At 40.3% G+C, this 24,039-nt stretch overlaps 1 protein-coding gene and 1 pseudogene across 1 annotated transcript in view; one reads left to right on the top strand and one right to left on the bottom strand.

Moving 5' to 3' along the window:
- The window catches only part of CDH17 (cadherin 17), a 99,654-nt gene that overhangs the window by 25,866 nt on the left and 49,749 nt on the right, over positions 1 to 24,039 (top strand). The window contains exons 4-9 of the mRNA XM_027131405.1: positions 14,897 to 15,031; positions 15,959 to 16,097; positions 18,249 to 18,407; positions 18,515 to 18,714; positions 22,672 to 22,803; positions 23,118 to 23,268. Coding sequence (XP_026987206.1) covers positions 14,897 to 15,031; positions 15,959 to 16,097; positions 18,249 to 18,407; positions 18,515 to 18,714; positions 22,672 to 22,803; positions 23,118 to 23,268 — 916 coding nt within the window. The remainder of the gene's footprint in view (positions 1 to 14,896; positions 15,032 to 15,958; positions 16,098 to 18,248; positions 18,408 to 18,514; positions 18,715 to 22,671; positions 22,804 to 23,117; positions 23,269 to 24,039) is intronic.
- Positions 5,921 to 13,684, bottom strand: LOC113633244 (formiminotransferase N-terminal subdomain-containing protein-like; annotated as a pseudogene).

The following is a 24,039-nucleotide window of genomic DNA, read 5'->3' as shown; positions in this document are numbered from 1 at the left end:
GAACAAACATATGGGCACCAAGGGGGGAAAGGGGGGGTGGGATGAATTGAGAGATTGGGATTGACATATATACACTGATATGTATAAAATAGATAACTGATGAGAACCTACTGTATAGCATAGGGAACTCCACTTCGCTGTACAGCAGAAACTAACACAACATTGTAGAACAACTATACTCCAATAAAAAACCATTCTGTTCACTTGTGTATTTTTATGCTTCATAAGCTGGTAAGAATGCTGTGGGATAGGCACACGTTCATCTCTTTTTTGGAATTTGATATATTTGTATTTATTTATTTATTTTTATTGGGGTATATTTGCTTTACAATATTGCATTAATTTCTGCTGTACAACAGAGTGAATCAGCTATACGTATACATATATCCCCTCCCTCTTGGACCTCCCCCTCCCATCCCACCCATCTAGGTCACAACAGAGCACCGAGCTGAGCTCCCTGCGCTATATAGCAGGTTCCCACTAGCTATCTGTTTTACACATGGTAGTGTATATTCCCAATCTCCCAATTCATCCCACCCCCTACGCCCCCGCCCCGTGTCCACACGTCAGTTCTCTCTGTCTGTGTCTCTATTCCTGTGTTGCGAATAGGTTCATCTGTACCGTTTTTCTAAGTTCCACATATATGCGTTAAGATACAATCTTTATTTTTCTCCTTCTGACTTACTTCACTCTGTATGACAGACTCTAGGTCCATCCATGTCTCTACAAATGACCCAATTTCGTTCCTGATGGTGCCTATTGTTATAAGGCACTATGCTGGGTACTGAGGATACAAGATGACCCCAACACCATCCCTGCCCCTGCTGAGCTCATAGGGTAGTAGAAGGAGGCTAACAAGTAAGCAAACAATGTAGTGAAGGGTTCTGATTGGAGTCTGGTGGGCTGCAGAGGGAACCAAGCGCAGATGGAGAAAGAGTGCTCGATTTTAAGTGTGGGCGGTAGTGGTTGAACAGAAAAGGTTTCACTGACCCCTCAGCTGAGTATTTAAAGTTGAACAGGCACTCACACACAGAAAGCAGGCCCTGGATACAGTATGGGAAAAAGCACGGGGGTGTGCAAATCAGCAAGAGAATGAAAGATAACAGGTGGTTTAGGGTGTGCAAAGGCGAGGCTGCCGAGGTCGGGTGGCGGGGATGGGTGTCCAGACCGGCCCTTTAACCTGTGGTAGGCTGCAGGGCACCTGTGGAGGGTTAAAGAAGGTGTGACAGAATTAGACTGTGCTTGCACAGACCTACTCTGTGATCACTGTAAGTGTGGGATGAAGGGGGTGAACCTAGAGGTGGGAAGGCTCTTGGGACAGTTTGCCATAGACCAGTGGCAAGCGGTGGAGGCCTGGTTTAACTAAGTATAAAGGGGGAGTGGAGGGAAGGAGAGGGGTGGGAGCAATGCAAGGAAGTCACACCTTCTGGGCTTGGTGACTGAATGAGTGCAGTGAGAGAGAGGAGGTGTTTAGGGTAACTCCGAGGCCTCTGGCTTGCTTCACTGGCTGGTTAGTGGTGTCGTTTAGAGAGAGAGAGAGAGAGAGAGAGGAAAGGAGAGAGAGAAGGAGGGGAGGGGAGGGAAGATATATGGGAAAGTCAGTAAATAAGTGTTAGGCCTATTGAATTTAAGGTAATATGTGGGGTTAGCTAGGTGGAGATGTTGAGGAGACAGTGGCCATGTGGGTCTGGAGATACAGACTCGGGAGCCTTCCTCACACAGGTGCTAACCCAGTGCTTGGGTGTGAAAGTCCATCTGTAGTAAGTATCTCAACAGCCCACAAGGGCCAGGTAAGTGATGAATGATGCTATCTTGGGATAAGACAGGCAGTGGCAAAAAAACAGATGTAGAAAAACCCCCAACTGTGCAAACGTGAAATTAACAGTCTTCTGATACTTGGCTCCAGCATGTGGGACACAGGGAATAGTGGGGACTGTGACAAACTGAGGGTACCTCAAAAAGTATAGCCTTAATTCAATTCCAAACGATTTCACAAGTCAGAATTTGTGTACAGTATTACTGGATTCTATAGTTTTTCCACAAAAGTCAGAAATTTTTATATTTATGTAAAATTTCCTGATCTAAGGATATTGGCACAGTAAAAAAAGTCATCTTATAATCTAAGCAAAATGTACTTGTGGGCCAGAGAGTCTGTGGTTACTTCTGCAACCTCTGTTTGAGGAGACTCTTCAGCAGAAGGGAGTAGATGTTCTGTGAGTACAGGTTCACGTGCCACTGAACAGAATCAGAACTGTACCTAGTGGCAATGTCCAGCTAACAAACGTCACACACCTGGAAACTGCTTCATAGGATCCTTCTGCAGTCTCTTAGGAGCCCAGCCAGTAAAATCATTCCTTGGGTTACTCCACTTCTTTTTCTGTTCTTTTTCCATTAGCCACGCTACAAAGCTTGTCTCTTCTTAACAGAAAATGATAGCCCAACTGCCATGGCTGAATGCTTCTTGTTTATGGGTGTGTGTGTTGGAGTGGAGGAGTGTAGGCAATGAAGGGGATTTCCTTCTAGAATCTCAGAGTCTTTGTTCTAGAAAAGACCTTAGAGACTTTTTGTACCAACTGCTTGTTTTACAGATAGGGAAACTGAGGCTTAAATAAGTTAATGGCATAACTGATATTAGAACACTGATATTCTCATTTTCTAGTCAAGCATATCATGCTACTTAACACCATATACAAAAATTAACTCAAGGGCTTCCCTGGTGGCACAGTGGTTGAGAGTCCGCCTGCTGATGCAGGGGACACGGGTTCGTGCCCCTGTCCGGGAAGATCCCACATGCCGTGGAGCGGCTGGGCCCGTGAGCCATGGCCACTGAGCCTGCACGTCCGGAGCCTGTGCTCTGCAATGGGAGAGGCCACAACAGTGAGAGGCCCACGTATGGCAAAAAAAAAAAACAAAAAACAAAAAAAAAACTCAAAATGGATTAAAGACCCAAATGTAAGACCGAAACCATAAAACTCCTAGAAGAACACATAAAGAGAACACTCTTTGATATAAATCGTAGGAATATTTTTTGGATCTGTCTCCTAAAGCAAAGGAAATAAAAGGAAAAATAAACAAATGGAAACTAATTAAACTCAAAAGCTTTTGCACAGCAAAGGAAACCATTGACAGAATGATAAGAAAAACTACTGAATGGGGGAAAATGTTTGCAAATGATATGACTGATAAGAGGTTAATATCAAAAATATAGAAACAGCTCGTACAACTCAACATCAAGAAGCGAACAACCCAATTAAAAAATGGGTAGAGGGCTTCCCTGGTGGCGCAGTGGTTGAGAGTCCACCTGCCGATGCAGGGGACACGGGTTTGTGCCCCGGTCCGGGAAGATCCCACATGCCGCGGAGTGGCTAGGCTCATGAGCCATGGCCGCTGAGCCCGCGCGTCCGGAGCCTGTGCTCCGCAACGGGAGAGACCACAACAGTGAGAGGCCCGTGTACCGCAAAAAAAAAAAAAAAAAAAAAGGTAGAAGACCTGAATAGACATTTTTCCAAAGAGGACATGTAAAAGGCCAACGGGCACATGAAAAGATGTTCAACATTGTTAATCATCAGAGAAATGCAAGTTAAAACCACAATGAGATATCACCTCACACCTGTCAAATGGCTATCACTAAAAAGAACACAAATAATAAATGTTGGTGAGGAGAAAAGGGAACCTTCATGCACTGTTGGTGGGAGTGTAAATTGGTGTAGCCAAGGAAAACAGTGTGGAGCTTTCTCAAAAAACTAGAAATAGAACTACCATATGACCCAGCAATTCCACTCCTGGGGTATATATCTGAAAAAAATGAAAATACTAATTTGAAAAGATACATTCACCCCAATATTCATAGTAGTATTATTTACAGTTGCCAAGATATGGAAGCAACCTAAGTGTCCATCGGATAAAGAAGATGTAATCTGTCTATCTATCATCTATCTATCTATCTATCTATGTGCACACACACACACAATGAAATACTACTCAGCATAAAAAAGAGTGAAATTTTGCCATTTGCAACAACATAGATAGACTTGGAGGGTATTATGCTTAGTGAAATAAGTCAGACAGAGAAAGATAAATACTGTATGATATCACTTACATGTGGAATCTAAAAAATAAAACAAACTAGTGAATATAACAAAAAAGAAAAGACAGACACAGAAAACAAACTGGTTGTTACCAGTGGGGGGAGTGCAGGTGAGAGGGGCAAGTTAGGAGTAGGGGATTAAGAGGTAGAAACCATTATGTATAAAATAAATAAGCTACGAGGATGTCTTGTACAACACAGGGAATACAGCCAGTATTTTGTAGTAACTATTAATGGAATATAACCTTTAAACATTGTGAATCACTATGTTGTACACCTATAATTTATGTAGTATTGTACATCAACTATACTTCAATTTAAAAAAAGGCCAAAATAAAAAGGAGGTTACATAGCAAAAAATAAAGTAAAACCTGGCATATACAAAAAAAAAAAATAGAATACTGTGCTCTCTCCATCTTCTTATGTGGAAATGATGTGGAAAACCCAGCCTTGGTAAGATGTACTTTGAGTTCTTTATTACAGTGGTGGGAAGGAGTTGTCCCAGTTCCCTCATCTGTGTCACTTGAAATATTCTTACCTGAAGTCAGGGAGGAACAAAGCAAGCTTTCTGCCCCATGAGGTTGATCCTTGGGTTATTAACATGTCCTTCAAAAAACAAAAAAGAAAGAAAGAAAGAAAAAAGAACTAAACACCTATAGACTTGTCTCACTGAGGATTTTCAACTATCCCCAGCTCTGTACTCTCAGGGGCTTCTAGATCTAAGGATAGTATGATACGTATCTCAGATAGGTAATTACTTTTCTTCTTTTTTTTTTTTTTTTTTGCTTCAAAGGAGTAATGTTATTTTATAATTCTCCCCATTTATTAGTTGCTTAGTACTTGATTTTTAAAAGTGCACATTAAAAAAATGAGAGTTGAATGACTTTGGAATAAAGAGGTCAGGAATACCAAATAAATTGAGTCCGTTTTTAGTTTTGTTCATGATAATTAAAGATGATTCAGCAACGATGGCCATTTTACGCAGCTCATTCAGGAGGGCTTCTAGTACATGCAAGTGCATGCACTTGATACAGAGGAGGATTTCATGAAGTTTCAGTGACGACTAGAAATATCATAAGGTGACTATGGACAATCTATAAACACCTGTTGTTGTCACTGGACAGAGAAGGCGTCCAGTTTTCCAATTCACAGCTGGAACCAAGCTCTCGGATCTTCCACTCGTCTTCACTGGCCAAAAGAAAACTTTGTAATGGCTGATATTTTTTCCTTACAATTTCAATGAAGCCTTAGATTGGATCACATGACAATGCCTCTGCGTATCTTCCAGAACTCCCCAATACCTTCCTTAATAGCATATTCAGCACAGTTCTTGCACTCTTGGGGTGTAAATCCAATTAATGCTCTCCCTGTAGTACCAATTCCCCGATCACTTGTCAATTTTTTAATTTGAGCTTCTATGTAATAAGGAGATACATAATAAAAATGGTCCCCAAGGACACTGTAAGCCATGTACTGAGAGCCTTCTGAGGTTTCTGTAACTTCTTGATCTTCAAAACTCTCTACATTGCAAGCTATCTCCATTTTCCCTTCGTGAGGAAAAGCCATCGTTTGGACGCCCTTCAGTCCATTCACATTTGAGCCCCGAATGGCACTAGCGATCTCTTTTCCCAGAGCCAAGTCTTGAGATCATCTTTGGTAACATTGCAGTTCATCACATACGGGCTAGCTACGACGCCTGATGTGAAAGTTTGCTTCTCAGTTTGCGGTTTCGCTCAGCTCCTGCCTCCCGCAGATTGGCTCTCGTCTGCTCTAGCGGCAGCATGAATCTCCTCACTGCAAAGCTGAAATTCCAATTTTGTTCCAACGCAACTGTCACAACACCCTGAAGCAAGCTGTTAAACCACATCTTCGGGCAGGTGCAGCTCCCAGGTTAGGTTTAAGAACACTGAAATCCCTCCTTGTGAACCAGCCCAGTTGCTTCCTTCTCTGGACAAGAGTGTGCTTCTCAGGCAGGTCAGCCTCACCAAAGAGAAACACAGTGCAGCCAGGAACACGTTGGACCAGATTCTCAGCAAGGCTTCTAGCCACAGCTCCACACTCTTCCACTCCAACACCAGAGAGAGGGTAAATGGGAATCGGGTCCACTGCTCCCAGGCAAGGATGGATCCCCTCTTGCACCTCCATATCAATTGACTGGAAAGCCTCCAGGCAGGCAGCCAGAATGGAATTGCGTAACTCAGCAAGAGAAGCTGCTATTGTAATGTCTTATGTGTTGCACCTTTTTTTTTTTTTTTTTTTTTACGGTCCGCGGGCCTCTCAGTGTGGTGGCCTCTCCCATTGCGGAGCACAGGCTGCGGACGCGCAGGCTCAGTGGCCATGGCTCACGGGCCCAGCCGCTCCGCGGCGTGTGGGATCCTCCCGGACCGGGGCACGAACCCGTGTCCCCTGCATCAGCAGGCGGAGTCTCAACCACTGCGCCACCGGGGAAGCCCTGTTGCACTCTTGATCAGAAAATATATTGAGCACTGATACCGCAGGATGTTTCTGTCCATTTTTTTTTCAAGAAAAGCTGCTTTCGCTGTGTTCTCAACAATGTATTTTCTTCTGGCTTCTGAAATGTTTCATAAACAGGGAGCCAAACGGAGCCCCAGTCTGTGTCCTGCGCACACACCACCGTTAGCACTTTTAGGGCGGCAGAGGCTCTCCGGGGAGGTCGTAGTGCGAGGTCTGGGCAGACACCGGCGCTGGGACCCCCTGCGCGGTCCCGCCCAGGTTCTGGTGTGGAGTGACCCAGACCCACGTGGGCCGAAGGGTAACCAGAGGGACTCGCTGAGGGCCCCGGGAGACTCCAGCAGGGGGATCAGCGTCCGCGGGCGGCGGGGCCCGGAGCAAGGGGCGGCCGGCGGCGGCGCTGCCCCGGGCCCGCCTCCAGCCTGCGACCACGCCGGCCGCTCCGCGGTTTGGGGGGACGCACCTGCGGGGGCGGAGGACGTCGCTGTAGGATGGCCTCTTTTTTCTTTGTAATGTGTGAGATATAGCTACCCTTTTGTTTTTGTTTGTTTGTTTTTGTTTTTGCGTACGCGGGCCTCTCACTGTTGTGGCCTCTCCCGTTGCAGAGCACAGGCTCTGGACGCGCAGGCTCAATGGCCATGGCTCACGAGCCCAGCCGCTCCGCGGCATGTGGGACCTTCCCGGACCAGGGCACGAACCCGTGTCCTCTGCATCGGCAGGCGGACTCTCAACCACTGCGCCACCAGGGAAGCCCTACCCTTTAAAAATGTCCAATTCAGTGGTTTTTAATATGTCACAAAAATGTACACCATCACCACTATCTGATCCCAGAACACTTTCACCAGCCTCAAAGAAACCCTGTACCAACTAGCAGTCACCCCCTATTCTCCTCTCCTCCCAGCCCCTGGCAAACACTAATCGACTTGCAGTCTCTAGAGATTTCCTTTATAGACATTTCATATAAATGGAATCATGTAACATGTGACCTTTTGTGTATAATTTCTTTTACTTAGCATAATGTTTTCAAGGTTCATCCATATTGTAGCAGGTATTAGTACTTTTTTCCTTTTTTATGGCTGATTAATATCCCATCGTATGAATATAATACATTTTGAATATCCAGTTATCATTTAACGGACATTTATGGCTATTATAAATAATGCTATTATGGACATTCATGTACAATTTTTGTGAGGATATGTGTTTTCCATTCTCCTGGATATATACCTAGGAGTAAAATTTCTGGGACATAGTTAATTCAATTTTTAACTTTTTAAATAACTGCAAATCTGTTCTGCAAAACAACTGAACCATTTTACATTCCCACCAGCATTGTATAAGTGTTCTGATTTCTCCACATCCTTGCCAACACTTGTTACTTATCTGTTTCTTTATTGTATTTATAGCTATCCTAGTGGAGTAAAGTGATATTTCTCTGTGGTTTGGGTTTGCATTTCCCTAATGACTAATGTTAATATCTTTTAATGTGCTTATTGGCTATTTGTATATCTTCTTTGGAGAACTGTCTGTTCAAATCCTTTACCTCTTTTTAAATTGAATTATTTGTCTTTTTATTGTTGTAAGAGCTCTTTATATATTCTGCATAAAGTTCCTTATCATACACATGATTTGCAAATATTTTTTCACATTCTATAGGTTACTTTTCACTTTCTTGATAGTTCATTTGAAGCACAAAAGCTTTTAATTTTGATGAAGTTCAATTTATTTTCTTTTTTGTTTGTGCTTTTGCTATAACATCTAAAAAACTCTTGCCTCAGCCAGAGTCACAAAGATTTATCTTCTCAGTTTTATAGTATTAACTCTTAACATTTATGCCTTTGGTCTATTTTTAGTTAATTTTTGTGCATGATACGAGAGGTAGGGATCTAACTTCATTCTTTTGCATGTGGATATCCAGTTGTTCCAGCACCATTTGTTGAAAACACTATTTTTTCCCCATTGAATTATCTTAGCACCTTTGTCAGAAATTAATTTGACTATAAATACAAAAGTTTATTTCTGTACTCCTGATTTTGAATCCATTGATCTATATGTCTGTCCTTATGCCAGTGCCACACTCTCTAGAATACTGTAGCTTTGTAGAAAATTTTGAAATCAGGCAGTGTTAAGTCTCCCAACTTTGTTCTTCTTTTTCAAGATTGTTTTGGTTATTCTGGGCCTTATACATTTTTATATAAACTTTAGGATCATCGTGTCAATTCTACAAACAAGACAAAATAATTTTGCTAGGGATTGTGTTGAATTAGTATCTCAACTTGGAGAATAGTACTATCTTAACAATATTAAGTTTTTCAAGTTTTGAGCACGGGATGTTTTTTCCATTTATTTAGATCTTCTTTAATTTCTTTCAACAATGTTTCGTAGTTTTCAGTTTACAAATCTTGTATTTCTTTGGTTAAATTTATTCTGAAGTATGTTATTCCTTTTAATCCTATTGTAAATGGAATTATTTTCTTAACATCATTTTCAGATTTCTTTTTGCTAGTGTGTAGAAATACAGTTGATTTTTTTTTTTTTTTTGTATATTGATCTTTTATCTTGCAACCTTACTGGACTTGTTTATTTGCTGTAAAACTTTTTTATATTCCTTAGGATTTTCCATATGTAAGATCATGTCATCTGTGAATAGAGATACTTTTACTCATTTCTTTCCAATCTGGATGACTTTTATTTCTTTCTCTTGCCTAGGATTTCAAGTACAATGTTATATAGAAGTGACAAGATTGGGCATCATTATCTTGTTCCTGATCATATAGGGCAAGCTTTCAGTCTTTCACCATTATGTATAATATTAGCTGTGGGTTTTTCTTAGATGCCCTTTATTAGGTTGAGGAAGTTACCTTCTATTCCTACTTTGTTGTGTATTTTTTTATCATGAAAGGATGCTGGATTTTGTCAAATGATTTTCTGCCTCTCTAGAGATACTCATCTGGTTTCGTCCTTTATTCTATTAATATGGGGTATTAAATTAATTGATTTTCATATGTTGAACCAGCCTTGTATTCTAAGATAAATTCCACTTGGTCATGATATATAATTCTTTTTATATGTTGCTGGATTCAGTTTGCTAGTATTCTATTGAAAACTTTTGCATCTATATTTATGAGATATTGCTCTGTAGTTTTATTTTGTTATTTTTTTTCTGTTTTGCATATAAGGATGACACTAGCCTCATAGAATAAGTTGGGAAGTATTCCATACTCTTCTACTTTTTGGAAGCATTTGTGAAGGTTTGATGTTAATTCTCCCATACTTGTTAGGTAGAATTCACCAGTGAAGTTACCTGGTCCTGGGCTTTACTTTGTGGGAATTTTTTTGATTACTAACTCAAGCTCTTTAGTTGTTATAGTTCTATTCAGACTTTCTACTTATTCTTTGGTCAATTTTGGTAGTTTTTAATCTAAGAATTCATCCATTTCACTTAGGTTGTCTGATTTGTGGGAAAACAATTGCTTATAGTATTCTATTTCATCCTTTTTATCTCTGTAAGTTTGGTCGTACTGTCCCCTCTTACATTCCTGATTTTAGTTGTTTGATTCTTGTGTTTTTTAAAAAAATATTTATTTGTTTATTTTGGCTGTGCTGGGTCTTAGTTCTGGCATGCGGGATCTTTTTTTTTAGTTGCGGTGCGCGGGCTTCTTAGTTGCGGCATGTGGACTTCTTAGTAGTGGTATGCATGCGAGATCTAGTTCCCTGACCAGGGATCAAATCCAGGCCCTCTGCATTGGGAGCAGGGAGTCTTACCCACTGGACCACCAGGGAAGTCCCTCTTGTGTCTATTTTTTTCTTGGTAGATCCAATTGAAGATTTGTCCATTTTGTTGATCTTTTCAAAAGACCAACTTTTGGTTTTGCTTATTTTCTCCTTTGCTTTTGTATTCTCCATTTTATTAATTTCCACTCTAATTTTTATTTCCTTCTGCTTGCTTTGGGTTAGTTTATTCATCTTCTTCTAGTCTCTTAAGGTAGAAGATTATTGATTTGACATTTTCTTCTTTTATAGGCATTTACAGCTATAGATTTGCCTCCATGTACTGCTTAATCTGTATCCCATAAAGTTTGGTATGCTGTGTTTTCATTTTCATTCATCTAAAAGTATGTTCTAATTTCCCTTTTAATTTCCTCTTTGACCTATTGGTTATTAGAGTGTATTGTTATTTCCATATATTTGTGATTTTCCCACATTTCCTGTTATTTGGTTTAGTTTCTCCATTGTGGTTAGAGAACATATATTGTATGACTTCAATGATTTAAATTTATTGAAACTTGTTTTGTGATCTATCATATGATCTAGCCTGGAGAATGTTTAATGTATATTTAAGAAGAATGTGTGTTAGGATTTTGTTGGATGGAGTGTTCCATAGATGTCTGTTAGCTTCTGGTTGGTTTACAGTGTTGTTCAAGTCTTCTATTTTCTTGTTGATCGTCTGTCTGTTTGTTATATTCATTATTGAAAGTGAAGTTTTCAAGTCACCAACTATTATTGTTGAATTGTATATTTTATCTTCAATTCTGTCAGTTTTTGCTTCATGTATTTTGGAGTCTGTTGGTAGGTGCATGTATGTTTATAATTGTTATAGAATCTTGATGGATTGACCCTTGTCTCAGTATAGAATATCCTTCTTTTCTCTAGTAATAATTTTTATCTTAAAGTTTGTTTGTTCGAATAGTAGTATAGCTTAATTTCACCCTCATTTTGAAGGATAGTTTTGTTGCATATACAATTCTTAGTTGGCAGTCTTTTTCTTTCAGCACTTTGAGTATGTCATTTCACTGTCTTCTGGCCTCCATGAGAAATCAGCTGTTCAGTTTATTGAGGATCCTTTGTATGTGATGAGTCTCTGCACTACCAAATTCTCTTTTTTTTTTTTTGTGGTACACGGGCCTCTCACTGTTGTGGCCTCTCCCATTGCAGAGCACAGGCTCGGGTCTTGCAGGTTCAGCAGCCATGGCTCACAGGCCTAGCCGCTCCACGGCATGTGGGATCTTCCCGGACCGGGACATGAACCCGTGTCCCCTGCATCGGCAGGTGGACTCTCAACCACTGCACCACCAGGGAAGCCCTTTTTGTTTTTTTTAAATAAATTTATATATTTTTATTTATTTATTTTTGGTTGCATTGGGTCTCCATTGCTGCATGCAGGCTTCCTCTGGTTGTGGCGAGTGGGGGCTACTCTTCATTGCAGTGTGCAGGTTTCTCATTACAGTGGCTTCTCTTGTTGTGGAGCATGGGCTCTAGGTGCATGGGCTTCAGTAATTGTGTCATGCAGCTCAGTAGTTGTGGCTCACATGTTCTAGAGCACAGGCTCAGTAGTTGTGGCACATGAGCTCCACGGCACATGGGATCTTCCTGGACCAAGGATCGAACCCATGTTCCCTGCATTAGCAGGTGGATTCTTAACCACTGCACCACCAGAAAAGTCCCTGTTTGTTTGTTTTGTGTTTTATTATGATGAGTCTAAGTTTGAGTCTCTTTGAATTTATTGTATTTCAAGTTCAGTGAACTTCTTGGAAGCATAGATTAATGTTTTTCTCAAATTTGGGAAGTTTTTGATCAGTATTTCTTCAAATAATCTTTCTGCCCCTTTCACTCTTTCCTTTTCTTCTATGACTCTCATTATGCATGTTTGCTTGATGATGTTCCGTTTGTCTCTAGGGTTCTGTTAATATTTCTTCTTTCTTTCTGTCAGGGTGGATAACCTCAATTGATCTATTATCAAATTCACAAATTCTTCTCCTGCTAGCTAAGACTTACTGTTGGGCCTTTTCTAATGAATTTTTCATTTCAGTTATTATGCTTTTCAACTCTAGAATTCTTATTTGTTTTTTTAAAAAATAATTTCCATGTCTTTATTTATATTCTCTATTTGGTGAGACATTGTTATCATACTTTAGTTCTTTAGAGATAGTTTCCTTTTGTTTTTGAACCTGTTTAAAATAGTTAATTTAAAATCCTATTTAGTAAGTCTAACATCTAGACTTCCTTGGGGACAGTTTCTGTTGACTGCTATTTTTCCTTTATATGGGCCTTACTTTTCTTTTATTTGCATGTCTCACAATCATTTGTTGAAAGCCGGACTTTATAAATAATATGATGTGGCAACACCAGAAATCATATCCCATTGTCTTCCCAGGATTTGTTGTTGTTGCTGTTTGTTTGTTTAATGACTTTCCTGAATTAATTCTGTAAAGTCTGTATTCTCTGCCATATGTAGCCACTGAAGTCTGTTTGGTTAGCTTAGTGTTCAGCTAATGATTGAATTAAGATTTCCTTACAAGCCTAGAATCAATAAGTCTTCCAACCTTTGCCAATAGGCTCTGTGTACTTGTTGGGTACATCTTCAAAGATGTGGCAAACAGTTTACAACTCTGCATTAGCCTTTACTTCCTGCTTGCACAGCGCCTCAAGGTCAGTCAGAGGTGAGAGATTAGGGCCTTCTAAGGTTTTTCCTGGGCATGTGCACAGCTCTACTTATGAATGTGGCCTTTTAGACTCCCAGGAATCTATTGGAGATTTTTGATGTTCCCCTGGCCCCTGCAAGGGACATCTCATTCTCAAGCTTTACCTTTTAAGTGTTTTAGTTAAAGTCTTATTTGCATCAACTGCTATCACTGTCTCAGGCAGCTGCAGTGTTAAGCAACTGCTGATGATTATTTTCAACAGATTCCCCAGGAAGAAAATTGTTTGCAGTGAGTGAGCTCTGAGTTGGGTCAAATAAAGACAAGCTGCATGAATAGGTATTTCCAGGGAGCTTCCAGATAGGTTAGATAATATCAGTTCTTTGGGGACAGGACTTCTGGGAAACTCCAAACTCCAAACTCCTTCTACCACCTACATAGTACCATGGTTGTGAGGCTGTTGGTTTTCAAGGCCGCTGCATATCCTGAGAAAGGATGATGGAATTAGGGCAAGTCAAAGCAACTACAAAGCTTGCTTCTAACTGATAGTCAGTAATTTTCTTAAATAAACAATCCTTAGATTTTGCAAGCCACAGTTCTACCCATGTAACACATCAGATGTTTGGTTTTTTTTAAAAATTCCATTTCTTGCCAACCGACATGAATACACTTGGTACTGTTACAATCATTATCTAGACTTACTCATGTTCTCCTTTTGTTACTTTACACCATATCATTGTTCTTTTGCTGATTCATAATTTATAGAATGAACATTTTAATGCTTAAAATTCATTAAGTTTATGTGTTATATAATTTTATACCTTTCTTTTTTTGACCATTTAGGAGTTTTCAACTTTACCAGTATTGTAGGCTACTATACTACAAGCATGCAGTTTATTGTTTAAAAAATATTTCCTTAGAATAAATTCTATTTAGTAATATTTGCTATCAAAGGCTACAAACATTTTATGCCTCAAGTTATTTCCAAAAGGATTATACTAATTTATATTTTCATCAATAATATGTGTGTTTATTTACATCCTTTACAACATTGACTATTAGTTTTTATTTTTAAAATATATAAAAATATATTAGGGGCTTCCCTGGTGGCGCAGTGGTTGAGAGTCCGCCTGCCAATGCAGGGGACACAGGTTCGTGCCCCGGTCTGGGAAGATCCCACATGCCGTGGAGCGGCTAGGCCCGTGAGCCATGGCCACTGAGCCTGCGCGTCCGGAGCCTGTGCTCTGCAACGGGAGAGGCCACAACAGTGAGAGGCTCGCGTACCGCAAAAAAAAAAATATATATATATATATATATAAAATTATTAATGAGGTTGAACAACTTTTACATCTGCTTTATTTTATGTGAATTTTCTAATCTTGTGGTCTTAAAAGTATTATAGCTATCCAGCTATCCCATGAATAACATTGGTATTTTCTTTACTTCTGAAAAAGTGAGATTGTCATATAGAACTTTATCAATTAAAGCCACTTTTAAGTTGTTTTCCTTAATATTAAAATGTCTTTTAATCTTTGTCACAATTTGTAGAAGTACTAAATGACATCTTTTTTATCCTAGCAATGAAGCTACCCTTTTTAATGTTACTTAAAAGCTAGTAGTATTACAGCTTTCCGATATTCCCAGAAAAATCTCATCTAACTTTAGCTACAATTTAAAGCATCTATTGGCTTTCGTCAATGTACTGAATTATGTCACATATTGTTTCTTGAGGAAAATGTATTTTGAATGTACATAGCTAACGTTCAAGCAGACTTTTAGAATGTATCACTTTAAAAGCTTAGAATTTCTTATTTTAGTGATTGTACAAATGAAAACGTTACCTGAAATTGGTGACTTACTACAAATTCTACAACATTGTTTTTCCTTACAACCTAATCTAATGTTTGCTTTTCCCCAGTTTAAGGCCAGTCCTCTTGCTGTGACTTTCAAACTCACTGGGGAGACAGATGACATATTTCAGATACAACCAGATGGACTTCTGTATTACAGCAAAGCCCTGGACAGGGAAACAAGAGCTGTTCACAAACTCCAGGTGAACTGAGACCAGACAAAGGACACTAACTCTAATCTCTCTGAGCACTCTTTGTCCTGGAAATATCACTGGACCTTCTTTCCTAGCACTGAATCCTGTTTCAGCTCTCCTGACACTAATGACATGCTTTGCAAATCTCATTTGTCTTTTTAAATTTTATTTTATTTTTTAACAACTAGAGAGGCGTGTGGCAAAGGTATCCTCTTTTTTAGGCTTTATGACCAGAGTAACCCAATTTATATTGCTAAGGCTCTTAGATGGCATTACTCATCACAATGAGTGGAAACCTGGATGGCACATGGATCAAAACTAGCCAGTACTTCTCTGCTATTACACTGGTGTCTGCCTATGGCTGTTGGGTGGTCTCTGGACCCACAAAGAAGGTGGCAGTGGTACTAGATGGAGCTCCTTTGGGCCTTTCAAGAAGCAGAAGTAATCAATGACCAAAGTCAGAGGCTGCCTAGAGAGACCCTTCTCTCTCTCTTTCCCCCTTAGTTTTCATGGTTTGTATCTCTATCTGAATGATAGAGAGCTAATTGTGGGGAAAAGAGCAAGCCAAAAGCTTTCTGTTTAAATTTTACTACTGGCTCTGCAGATCAACCACTAAAATGCCTCTGTAACAGGACATATTTTCATACCCTCAAGGGTCAAAGTGTTCTTATTTTACTGATTCCAGCTATTTAGAAAAAAAGCATGTCCAGTGTCCAGCCAACCTCACTGCTGGAAAAACACAGTCATGATTAGATTGATTTAACTGATAGGGCCTCTATTTTAGCAGCTCCCAATCTGGGCTCTTATGGGTGTCTTTCTCCCCTGTAGTGACCAGGTTATTGGTTATTTGGGCTCTAATTTCTTTCAAGTGACTTTTGAGTGTGTGATATGAGGTCCAGACTCACCAAGGAGGTTTCCTTTTCCTGTCAACATCAGGTCTCAGCCCTGGATGCTCACGGCAATACAGTGGAGGGCCCGGTCCCCATCACCATAGAAGTGAAGGACATCAACGACAATCGACCTGTGTTTCTCCAGTCAAAGTATGAAGGCTCAGTAAGGCAGAATTCTCGCCCAGGTAATAGGCAGGAGCCTGGAGATATCTGTGGAAAGATGCAAGTGTAACAGGCAGAGGGGTAGATTTGTGTGGCTAACATGTGTAACTAGCATTCATTAAGGACTTACCATCTTATTTAAATTTTATTTATCTTATTTAAACTTCACAGCAATCCTCTGGGAGTTGTTTTATTATCCCCACTGCTCTGGGACACAACATCTCAACGTTGGCACTATGGACATCTTGGGCCTGATAATTCTTTTTTTGTTAGGGGCTGTTCTGTGCATTATAGGATGTTAGCAGCATCCCTGACATCTATCAATGCAGATGCCAGGAGCAACACTTCCCTTCCAAATTGTGACAGCAAAGATGTCTTCAGACATCGCCAAATGTCCCCTGGGGGGCAAAATCACCCCTAGTTAAGAATCACCATTTTAGGGTGAGAATTTAGAACACCTTACAGCTTTAGAACACTCTAGAACACTCTGGAAAGGTAAGCTTACTCTCCCACATCCTCCCAGAAATCCACATTCTCATGGTCACTGCTGGCTTCCAGTTCTTTTTCTTCTCTGACTTCAGCTCCTAGCTATGACTCATTCCTTCACTCTTTTACTTTTCATTTCTACAAAAGCCCCTCATCAAAGCATAGGTGTGTGTGGCAGGCTTTACTGAAGATTTAGAGGAATGAAGGAGCATCATGTCATAACAGTGCACAAAATAAACATGAATATTAGACTGTGAGTTCTCAGAAAGACTTTTGGCCATTTCCATCAACTCATTGTCAAACTTCCCTCTGTGTCACTTAATCGCTATCTCTCACTCTTCAATTTCCACTTCCAATAACTCAGGAAGAATATTCCTTCCACTTTATTATGTGGAGCAATTTCACGTGTCTCTGTCCCTGAGGTTGCATACCAAAGGCTCACCACTAAACTCTGCCAAGTAATAATCTTCCAGGTCTTATTCTTTACCAATAGGGTTTTCTAATTCAGTGATTCTCAAACTTTTTCGTCTCAGGGCCCTTGTATTCTCATAAAAACTATTGTGGACTCCAAGAAACTTTTGGTTATATCCAGTGGTGTGCTAGTAAATTTTAATAGCTGTCTCTCCGGGGAGAAAAAACCTTGATTTGTAGAATTTGTCAATTTCTGTGGTATAAGTACTCTCACCATAACCTATTTTAAGCTACCACTGGTGTTAATAATTGGCTCACAAAATTTCTGAAAATTCAACTAGGTCTCACGAGTTGACTCCAATACGTCACTGGTTATATCTATCAATATTTATTGTATTTGAAATTAAAACTGAGAAATTAAAAAATATTTATTTAGTGATTGATTTAAAGTAATAAGCATATTTTAATAAAAACAACTATTTTCAAAGACAAAAGGAATGTTAAGAAGAATGGCATTGTTTTAATCTTTGCACCTCTCTTTAATGTCTGGATTAATTGAGAACAGTTGGATTCTCATTTCTGTTTCTGCATTCATTTTGTTGCCATATGCTGTTTTGGCTGAAACATTTAAAGAAAAACTCTCCCTACACAGTGTTAATAGTGTAATAACGCTTCAGATAATTGTGGATATTCTTTGATACTAGACCAAAACTCAACAAGTGGTGGTTTCTTAAATGTTATTTTCAATGTAGAATCCGAAACCATATTAATGCCTTTTTTGGGATACTCCTTTATGCTAAAATCCATCAAATTATGTTTTTTTTTTTTGCGGTGCGCGGGCCTCTCACCGCTGTGGCCTCTCCCGTTGCCGAGCACAGGCTCCGGACGCGCAGGCTCAGCAGCCATGGCTCACGGGCCCAGCCGCTCCGCGGCATGTGGGATCTTCCCAGACAGGGGCATGAACCCGCGTACCCCACATCGGCAGGCGGACTCTCAACCACTGCGCCACCGGGGAAGCCCTTATGTTGTGATTTCAATGGGTCTTTCACACATGTATGACCCTAAAAACAGTCTCAAAGACCTCTAGAAGTCCCTGGATCATACTTTAAGAAACCTCATCCTAGAGGAAAGGGGCAGAATAAAGAATTATTTCACCACTGATATGAATTATGGCACCTTCCTCCATTCTATTTCTGCCTCTTAGAAGGCAAATGTGTCTGTGGTTGGTTTGGGTTTCAATTAATATCTTTTTTTTCTGGGTACATTTTGTTAAACAGGAAAGCCCTTTATGTATGTCAATGCTACAGACTTGGATGATCCAGCCACACCCAACGGCCAGCTTATTTATAAAATTATCATGCAGCTTCCCAAGGTCAACAATGTCATGTACTTTCAGATCAACAACAAAACGGGGGCAATTTCACTTACTCTAGCAGGTAAGTTAAGTGATGTCCTCATATGACTCTCTGAGGCAGTTAAAAGGACCTAGATCTGTATCACCTTCAGAGACATTTGCTTTTCTTTTCTCTCCTACTTCCCATAGGATCCCAGGACCTGGATCCTTTGAAGAATCCTTCCTACAAGCTAGTGGTCTCAGTGGAGGACATGGGAGGCCAGAATGAGCATTCCTTTAGTGACACCACATCTGTGGATATTATGGTGAAGGAGAATATTTGGAAAACACCAGCACCAGTGGAGATTGAAGAAAATTCAACTAATCCTTACCCCATTAAAATCACTCAGGTAGTGCCCAAGGAATGCCTAGAGCCTACCCAGTCAATCAGCACTCACATTGTAGGGGCCCACCCTCATGGTCTTCACTGACATTTCTGCATAGCGTCATTATGAAGCAAACTAAATAGACCAGGTCTCTGGCCCCAAGTCTCTGGAGTTTGCCATCATGGGTAAACTCTGGACTTTACAACTTGGATTCAGATATTATATATATGAGTTTTAAAAGAGAACTTCACTCACCTTCACCTTCCAAGTAGATAATACTGTTGTTCCCTGTCAGGAGTGTAGGATATGGCTGCCCTAGAGTGGGCTGTATGTGGTACATGTACGTGATTCAAATTTGGGGCTGCTAATTATTTTTGAAAGGCTGTTTCTTATTCCTTTGGGAAAAATCTCTATGTGAAAGACTCAACCCATCACAGGCCGAGGAACAGAGATAAGACTGGTCAAGTGTGAAAGCTGAGTAGGTGACCTTTACCTTTGGAGCCCGCCCCTGCCAACTCCATCTCCTGTGGGTACCTCTCCCCTCCATTCAAACCCTCCCCCGGTCCCACCTCTATGGCTGGTGTTCATCCTGAGCCCCCTCCTCTTTCTTTAGCTCCTGGAAATCCACTCTGGGGTTCACCCAGATCTGATCTTTTCTGGAAGATCAGGAAGTTTCTTGATGCAAAAACTGTGAGTTAGTGGGAGAGCACTGGATTTGGAAACAGATAAACTGTTATGAGCCCCAACTTCTCACCAATAAAATGGGGATAATAACAGATCTTTGGGTTGTTGTGGAAATTAATTAGTATCTGTGGAAGTGAATAAAAGGTATTAACGTTATGAAGGAGTTGTAGTCTGTAGTAGCCCTAATTTTTTTCAGATGACACTGTTGTTGTTAAGGGGTCCTGGAATGGCCTATCCCACCATATCTGTTGTCTAACTTAAAAGGATTTTTATTTATTAAACATTGAATTAATGAATTTCACCTCCAGAGGAAAAAACAAAAAGAATGAATGCAAGAAATATTCTGCTTTACCAGCTAAGAAACTATGTCAGGACTCTTTACCGTGAGAATTTCAGATTGGGTTCCTTTACTAAAATCTTCCCATTTATTGTTTAGGTTACCTTCATAAGGATTTGTAAATGCTAAAAAGAACACATACACTTGTTTTCACTTAGGGCTGTCAAAGAAAAGAAAATCTAAAGAGCCACACCCAATACCTAGGCCTGGGGAAGGTACTTTGTGTGGCTTGAAACTGAATAAGAGTGGAGGGGGACAGCTCAAGAGAGAACTTAGGCTGAATTTTTAGGACATCAAAGGAGCTCGCTTACAACTAAGAACATGGTTTTTGTCTTGGACAGAGGGTGTGCTTAAATAACTAGAAAGGGATACCCTTCCCAAGCTGGTTTGAGAGAATAGTTTAGTGTGGAAATTTCAAATGGCTGTAAGACTAGAGGCAAGTCACTTAATTTTTGTGCCCTAGTTTCCCCATTTATAAGGTGGGGATGACAATAGTCTCTACCTCATGGGGCTGTTTGAATATTTAATGAGATAACATATAAAAGTGTTTAGAATTATGTCTGGAATGGGGTAAAACCCTCAGTACGTGTTGTTATTAGTACTAGACTATCAGATAGGCCAGGCTCTGTCTGTAGCAAGTAGACAGGTCTTAGTATTGAGTTTACTGATTTTTTTTTCAAACACCTTTATTGGAGTATAATTGCTTTACAATGTCGTGTTAGTTTCTGCTGTATAACAAAGTGAATCAGCTATATTCACTTATATCCCCATATCCCCTCCCTCTTACACCTCCCTCCCACCCTCCCTATCCCACCCTTCCACAGTGGTCACAGAGCACCGAGCTGATCTCCCTGTGCTATGCGGCTGCTTCCAACTAGCTATCTATTTTACATTTGGTAGTGTATATATGTCCATGCCACTCTCTCACTTCGTCCCAGCTTACCCTTCCCCCTCTCCGTGTCCTCAAGTCCATTCTCTATGTCTGTGTCTTTATTCCTGTCCTGCCCCTAGGTTCATCAGAACCATTTTTTTTCTTAGATTCCATATACATGTGTTAGCGTATGGAATTTGTTTTTCTCTTTCTGACTTACATCATTCTGTATGACAGTCTCTAGGTCTATCCACCTCGCTACAAATAACTCAATTTCATTTCTTTTTATGGCTGAGTAATATTCCATTGTATATATGTGCCACATCTTCTTTATCCATTCATCTATCAATGGACACTTTGGTTGCTTCCATGTCCTGGCTATTGTAAATAGTGCTTCAATGAATATTGTGGTACATGTCTCTTTTTGAATTATGGTTTTCTCAGGGTATATGCCCAGTAGTGGGATTGCTGGGTTATATGGTAGTTCTATTTTTAGTTTTTTAAGGAACCTCCATACTGTTCTCCATAGTGGCTGTATCAATTTACATTCCCACCAACAATGCAGGTGGGTTCCCTTTTCACCACACCCTTTCCAGCATTTATTGTTTCTAGATATTTTGATGATGGCCATTCCGACAGGTGTGATGTGATACCTCATTGTGGTTTTGATTTGCATTTCTCTAATGATTAGTGATGTTGAGCATCCTTTCATGTGCTTGTTGGCAATCTGAATATCTTCTTTGGAGAAACGTCTGTTTAGGTCTTCTGTCCATTTTTGGATTGGGTTGTTTGTTCTTTTGATATTGAGCTGCATGAGCTGCTTGTATATTTTGGAGATTAATCCTTTGTCAGTTGCTTGGTTTGCAATATTTTCTCCCATTCTGAGGGTTGTCTTTTCATCTTGTTTGTGGTTTCCTTTCCCATTTGTTTATTTTTGTTTTTATTTCCATTTCTCTAGGAGGTGGGTCAAAAAGGATCTTGCTGTGATTTATGTCATAGAGTATTCTGCCTATGTTTTCCTCTAAGAGTTTTATAGTGTCTGGCCTTACATTTAGGTCTTTAATCCACTTTGAGTTTATTTTTGTGTATGGTGTTAGGAAGTGTTCTAATTTAATTCTTTTACGTGTAGTAGTCCAGTTTTCCCAGCACCACTTTATTGATTTTTTTTGCCAAGTTGTTTACAAAACAACTCTAGGAGTTGGTAAATATTCTTTGTTTTGAAAAAGTAATTAATGAGTTAATTTATTTCTTTTTGGCTGCATTGGGTCTTCGTTGCTGCACGTGGGCTTTTCTCTAGTTGTGGTGAGTAGGGGCTGCTCTTCGTTGCGGTGCGCGGGCTTCACATTGAGGAGGCTTCTTTTTTTGTGGAGCATGGGCTCTAGGTGCGTGGGCTTCAGTAGTTGTGGCTTGTGGGCTGTAGAGTGCAGGCTCAGTAGTTGTGGTGCGTGGGCTTCGTTGCTCCACAGCATGTGGGATCTTCCCTCATCAGGGATCGAACCCGTGTCACCTGCATTGGCAGGCGGATTCTTAACCACTGTGCACCCAGGGAAGTCTGTTGGCAAATATTCTTATCCCTGAAGTCTTTAAGACTAAAGACTTAAGGGAGGAATGTTCTTTATTTATGTGTCATTTGTCTTGCTTAAATAATAGCATGGTGAAGAACTGAAAGTGTCTCATCATCTTCACTGGTGAGTTCTGGGAGCTTGTTGTCCATCATGGCTTAGTGCTCAGATAACGCCGCTACTAAATACATTTTGTTTCTTAAATTGGTGTTTCATGACATGAAATCTTCACATTCAGACTTCCAAAAGAACAACCCACAAACTCTTTAGAGGGTTCACAAAGAATTGCTTTAGAGAAGAAAAATACCCCTATATGCTTATTTGGAGCAATATAACTTAGTACAAAGGAGAAAAAGGCGGAGGGATTATTTTAAGCTGAAAATGTAATTTAGTAGTTATAAGAAACCACAGACATCTAAACAAGGTTGTCAGAAATTTCAAATCAAGAACCAGAAAATTGTTTATTTCCTTTCCAGTTCTCTCTGTCCGGATGTATCTTTCCTGACAATTCACTTTGGGCCCTGTAGGTGCGGTGGAACGAACCAGGTGCACTATATTCATTAGTGGAAGAGGAGAAGCCATCAAAATTCCCATTTTTAATTGACCAGGAAGGAGATATCTATGTGACTCAGCCCTTGGACCGAGAAGAAAAGGATGCGGTGAGTAAAATTAGTAGGAGTTTCACAGGTGATGAGATCCTGGGCTCATGGATATCTGAGAGCAGAAACAATTTTACTTAACACCCAGCCCCCCACCAATATCCCCCAAACTGTGTTCTGAAGCTCAGTGCATTATTGCTCTCAGAGACATGATAATACCCTCACAAATTCAGCCCATTTTATATTTTCTCATTTCCCAATGCTAAGCGAATTGATGATAAGGGGATAAATGAAATAGCATTGAAATCGTTGTTTTCTCTGCCTTTTAAAGGGGATGATGAAGGACTCATGTCTTAACTCTGATCTCGTTGTAGTATGTTTTTTATGCGGTTGCAAGGGATGAGCATAGCAAACCACTCGCATTGCCACTGAAAATTCAAGTGAAAGTTAAAGACATAAATGATAATCCACCTATATGTCCATCTACAGTGACTGTACTTGAGGTCCAGGAGAATGAACAAATAGGTAAGAAACTGTGTATCTGTCCTCCCTATGTTAACTCTGTAATCCCTTTCTCCTCTTTGTCAAGTAAACGGTGGGCAGGTAAACCTGATTGGGGATCAGTGGTCCATGCCCGGCACAGCATAGAGGTAGACTAGACTTTGGGACTCACATAGGTACAGTATTTAATTTCAAGCAATATCTGGGAAGAGTTTTTCAAAATTGGACATTTTATAACTACTACTCATACTCCTAGCACCGTTACTGCCACTACTATTACTACTACTACTACCACCCTTACCACTACCACTAGCACTGTAACCATTTACACCAGTATCCTGTATACATGTATAAGGTTATCTCTTTGCAAGGTTTTTTTTTAGATTTTATTTATTTATTTATTTATTTATTTATTTATTTATTTATTGGCTGCGTTGGGTCTTCCATTGCTGTGCGCCGGCTTCCTCTAGTTACAGCGAGCGGGGGCTGGTCTTGTTTGTGCTGTGAGGGCTTTTCATTGCAGTGGCTTTTCTTGTTGTGGAGCACAGGCTCTAGGCACACAGGCTCCAGTAGTTGTGGCACACGGGCCTTAGTAGTTGTGACTCATGGGCTCAAGAGCACAGGCTCAGTAGTTGTGGCGCACGGGCTTAGTTGCTCGGTGGCATGTAGGATCTTCCTGGACCAGGGATCGAACCCATGTCCCCTGCATTGGCAGGCAGATTCTATTTTTTTTTTTTTTATAATTCATCTATTTTATTTATTTTTGGCTGCAATGGGTCTCCGTTGGTGCGCGTG

The sequence above is a fragment of the Aethalodelphis obliquidens genome, unplaced genomic scaffold, assembly GCF_003676395.1.
Source record: "Aethalodelphis obliquidens isolate GAN/ISIS:26980383/991018 unplaced genomic scaffold, ASM367639v1 scaffold39, whole genome shotgun sequence".
NCBI lineage: Eukaryota > Metazoa > Chordata > Mammalia > Artiodactyla > Delphinidae > Aethalodelphis > Aethalodelphis obliquidens.
Note: the sequence above shows the minus strand (reverse complement) of the source record. Positions and strands in the feature narration are given on the sequence as shown.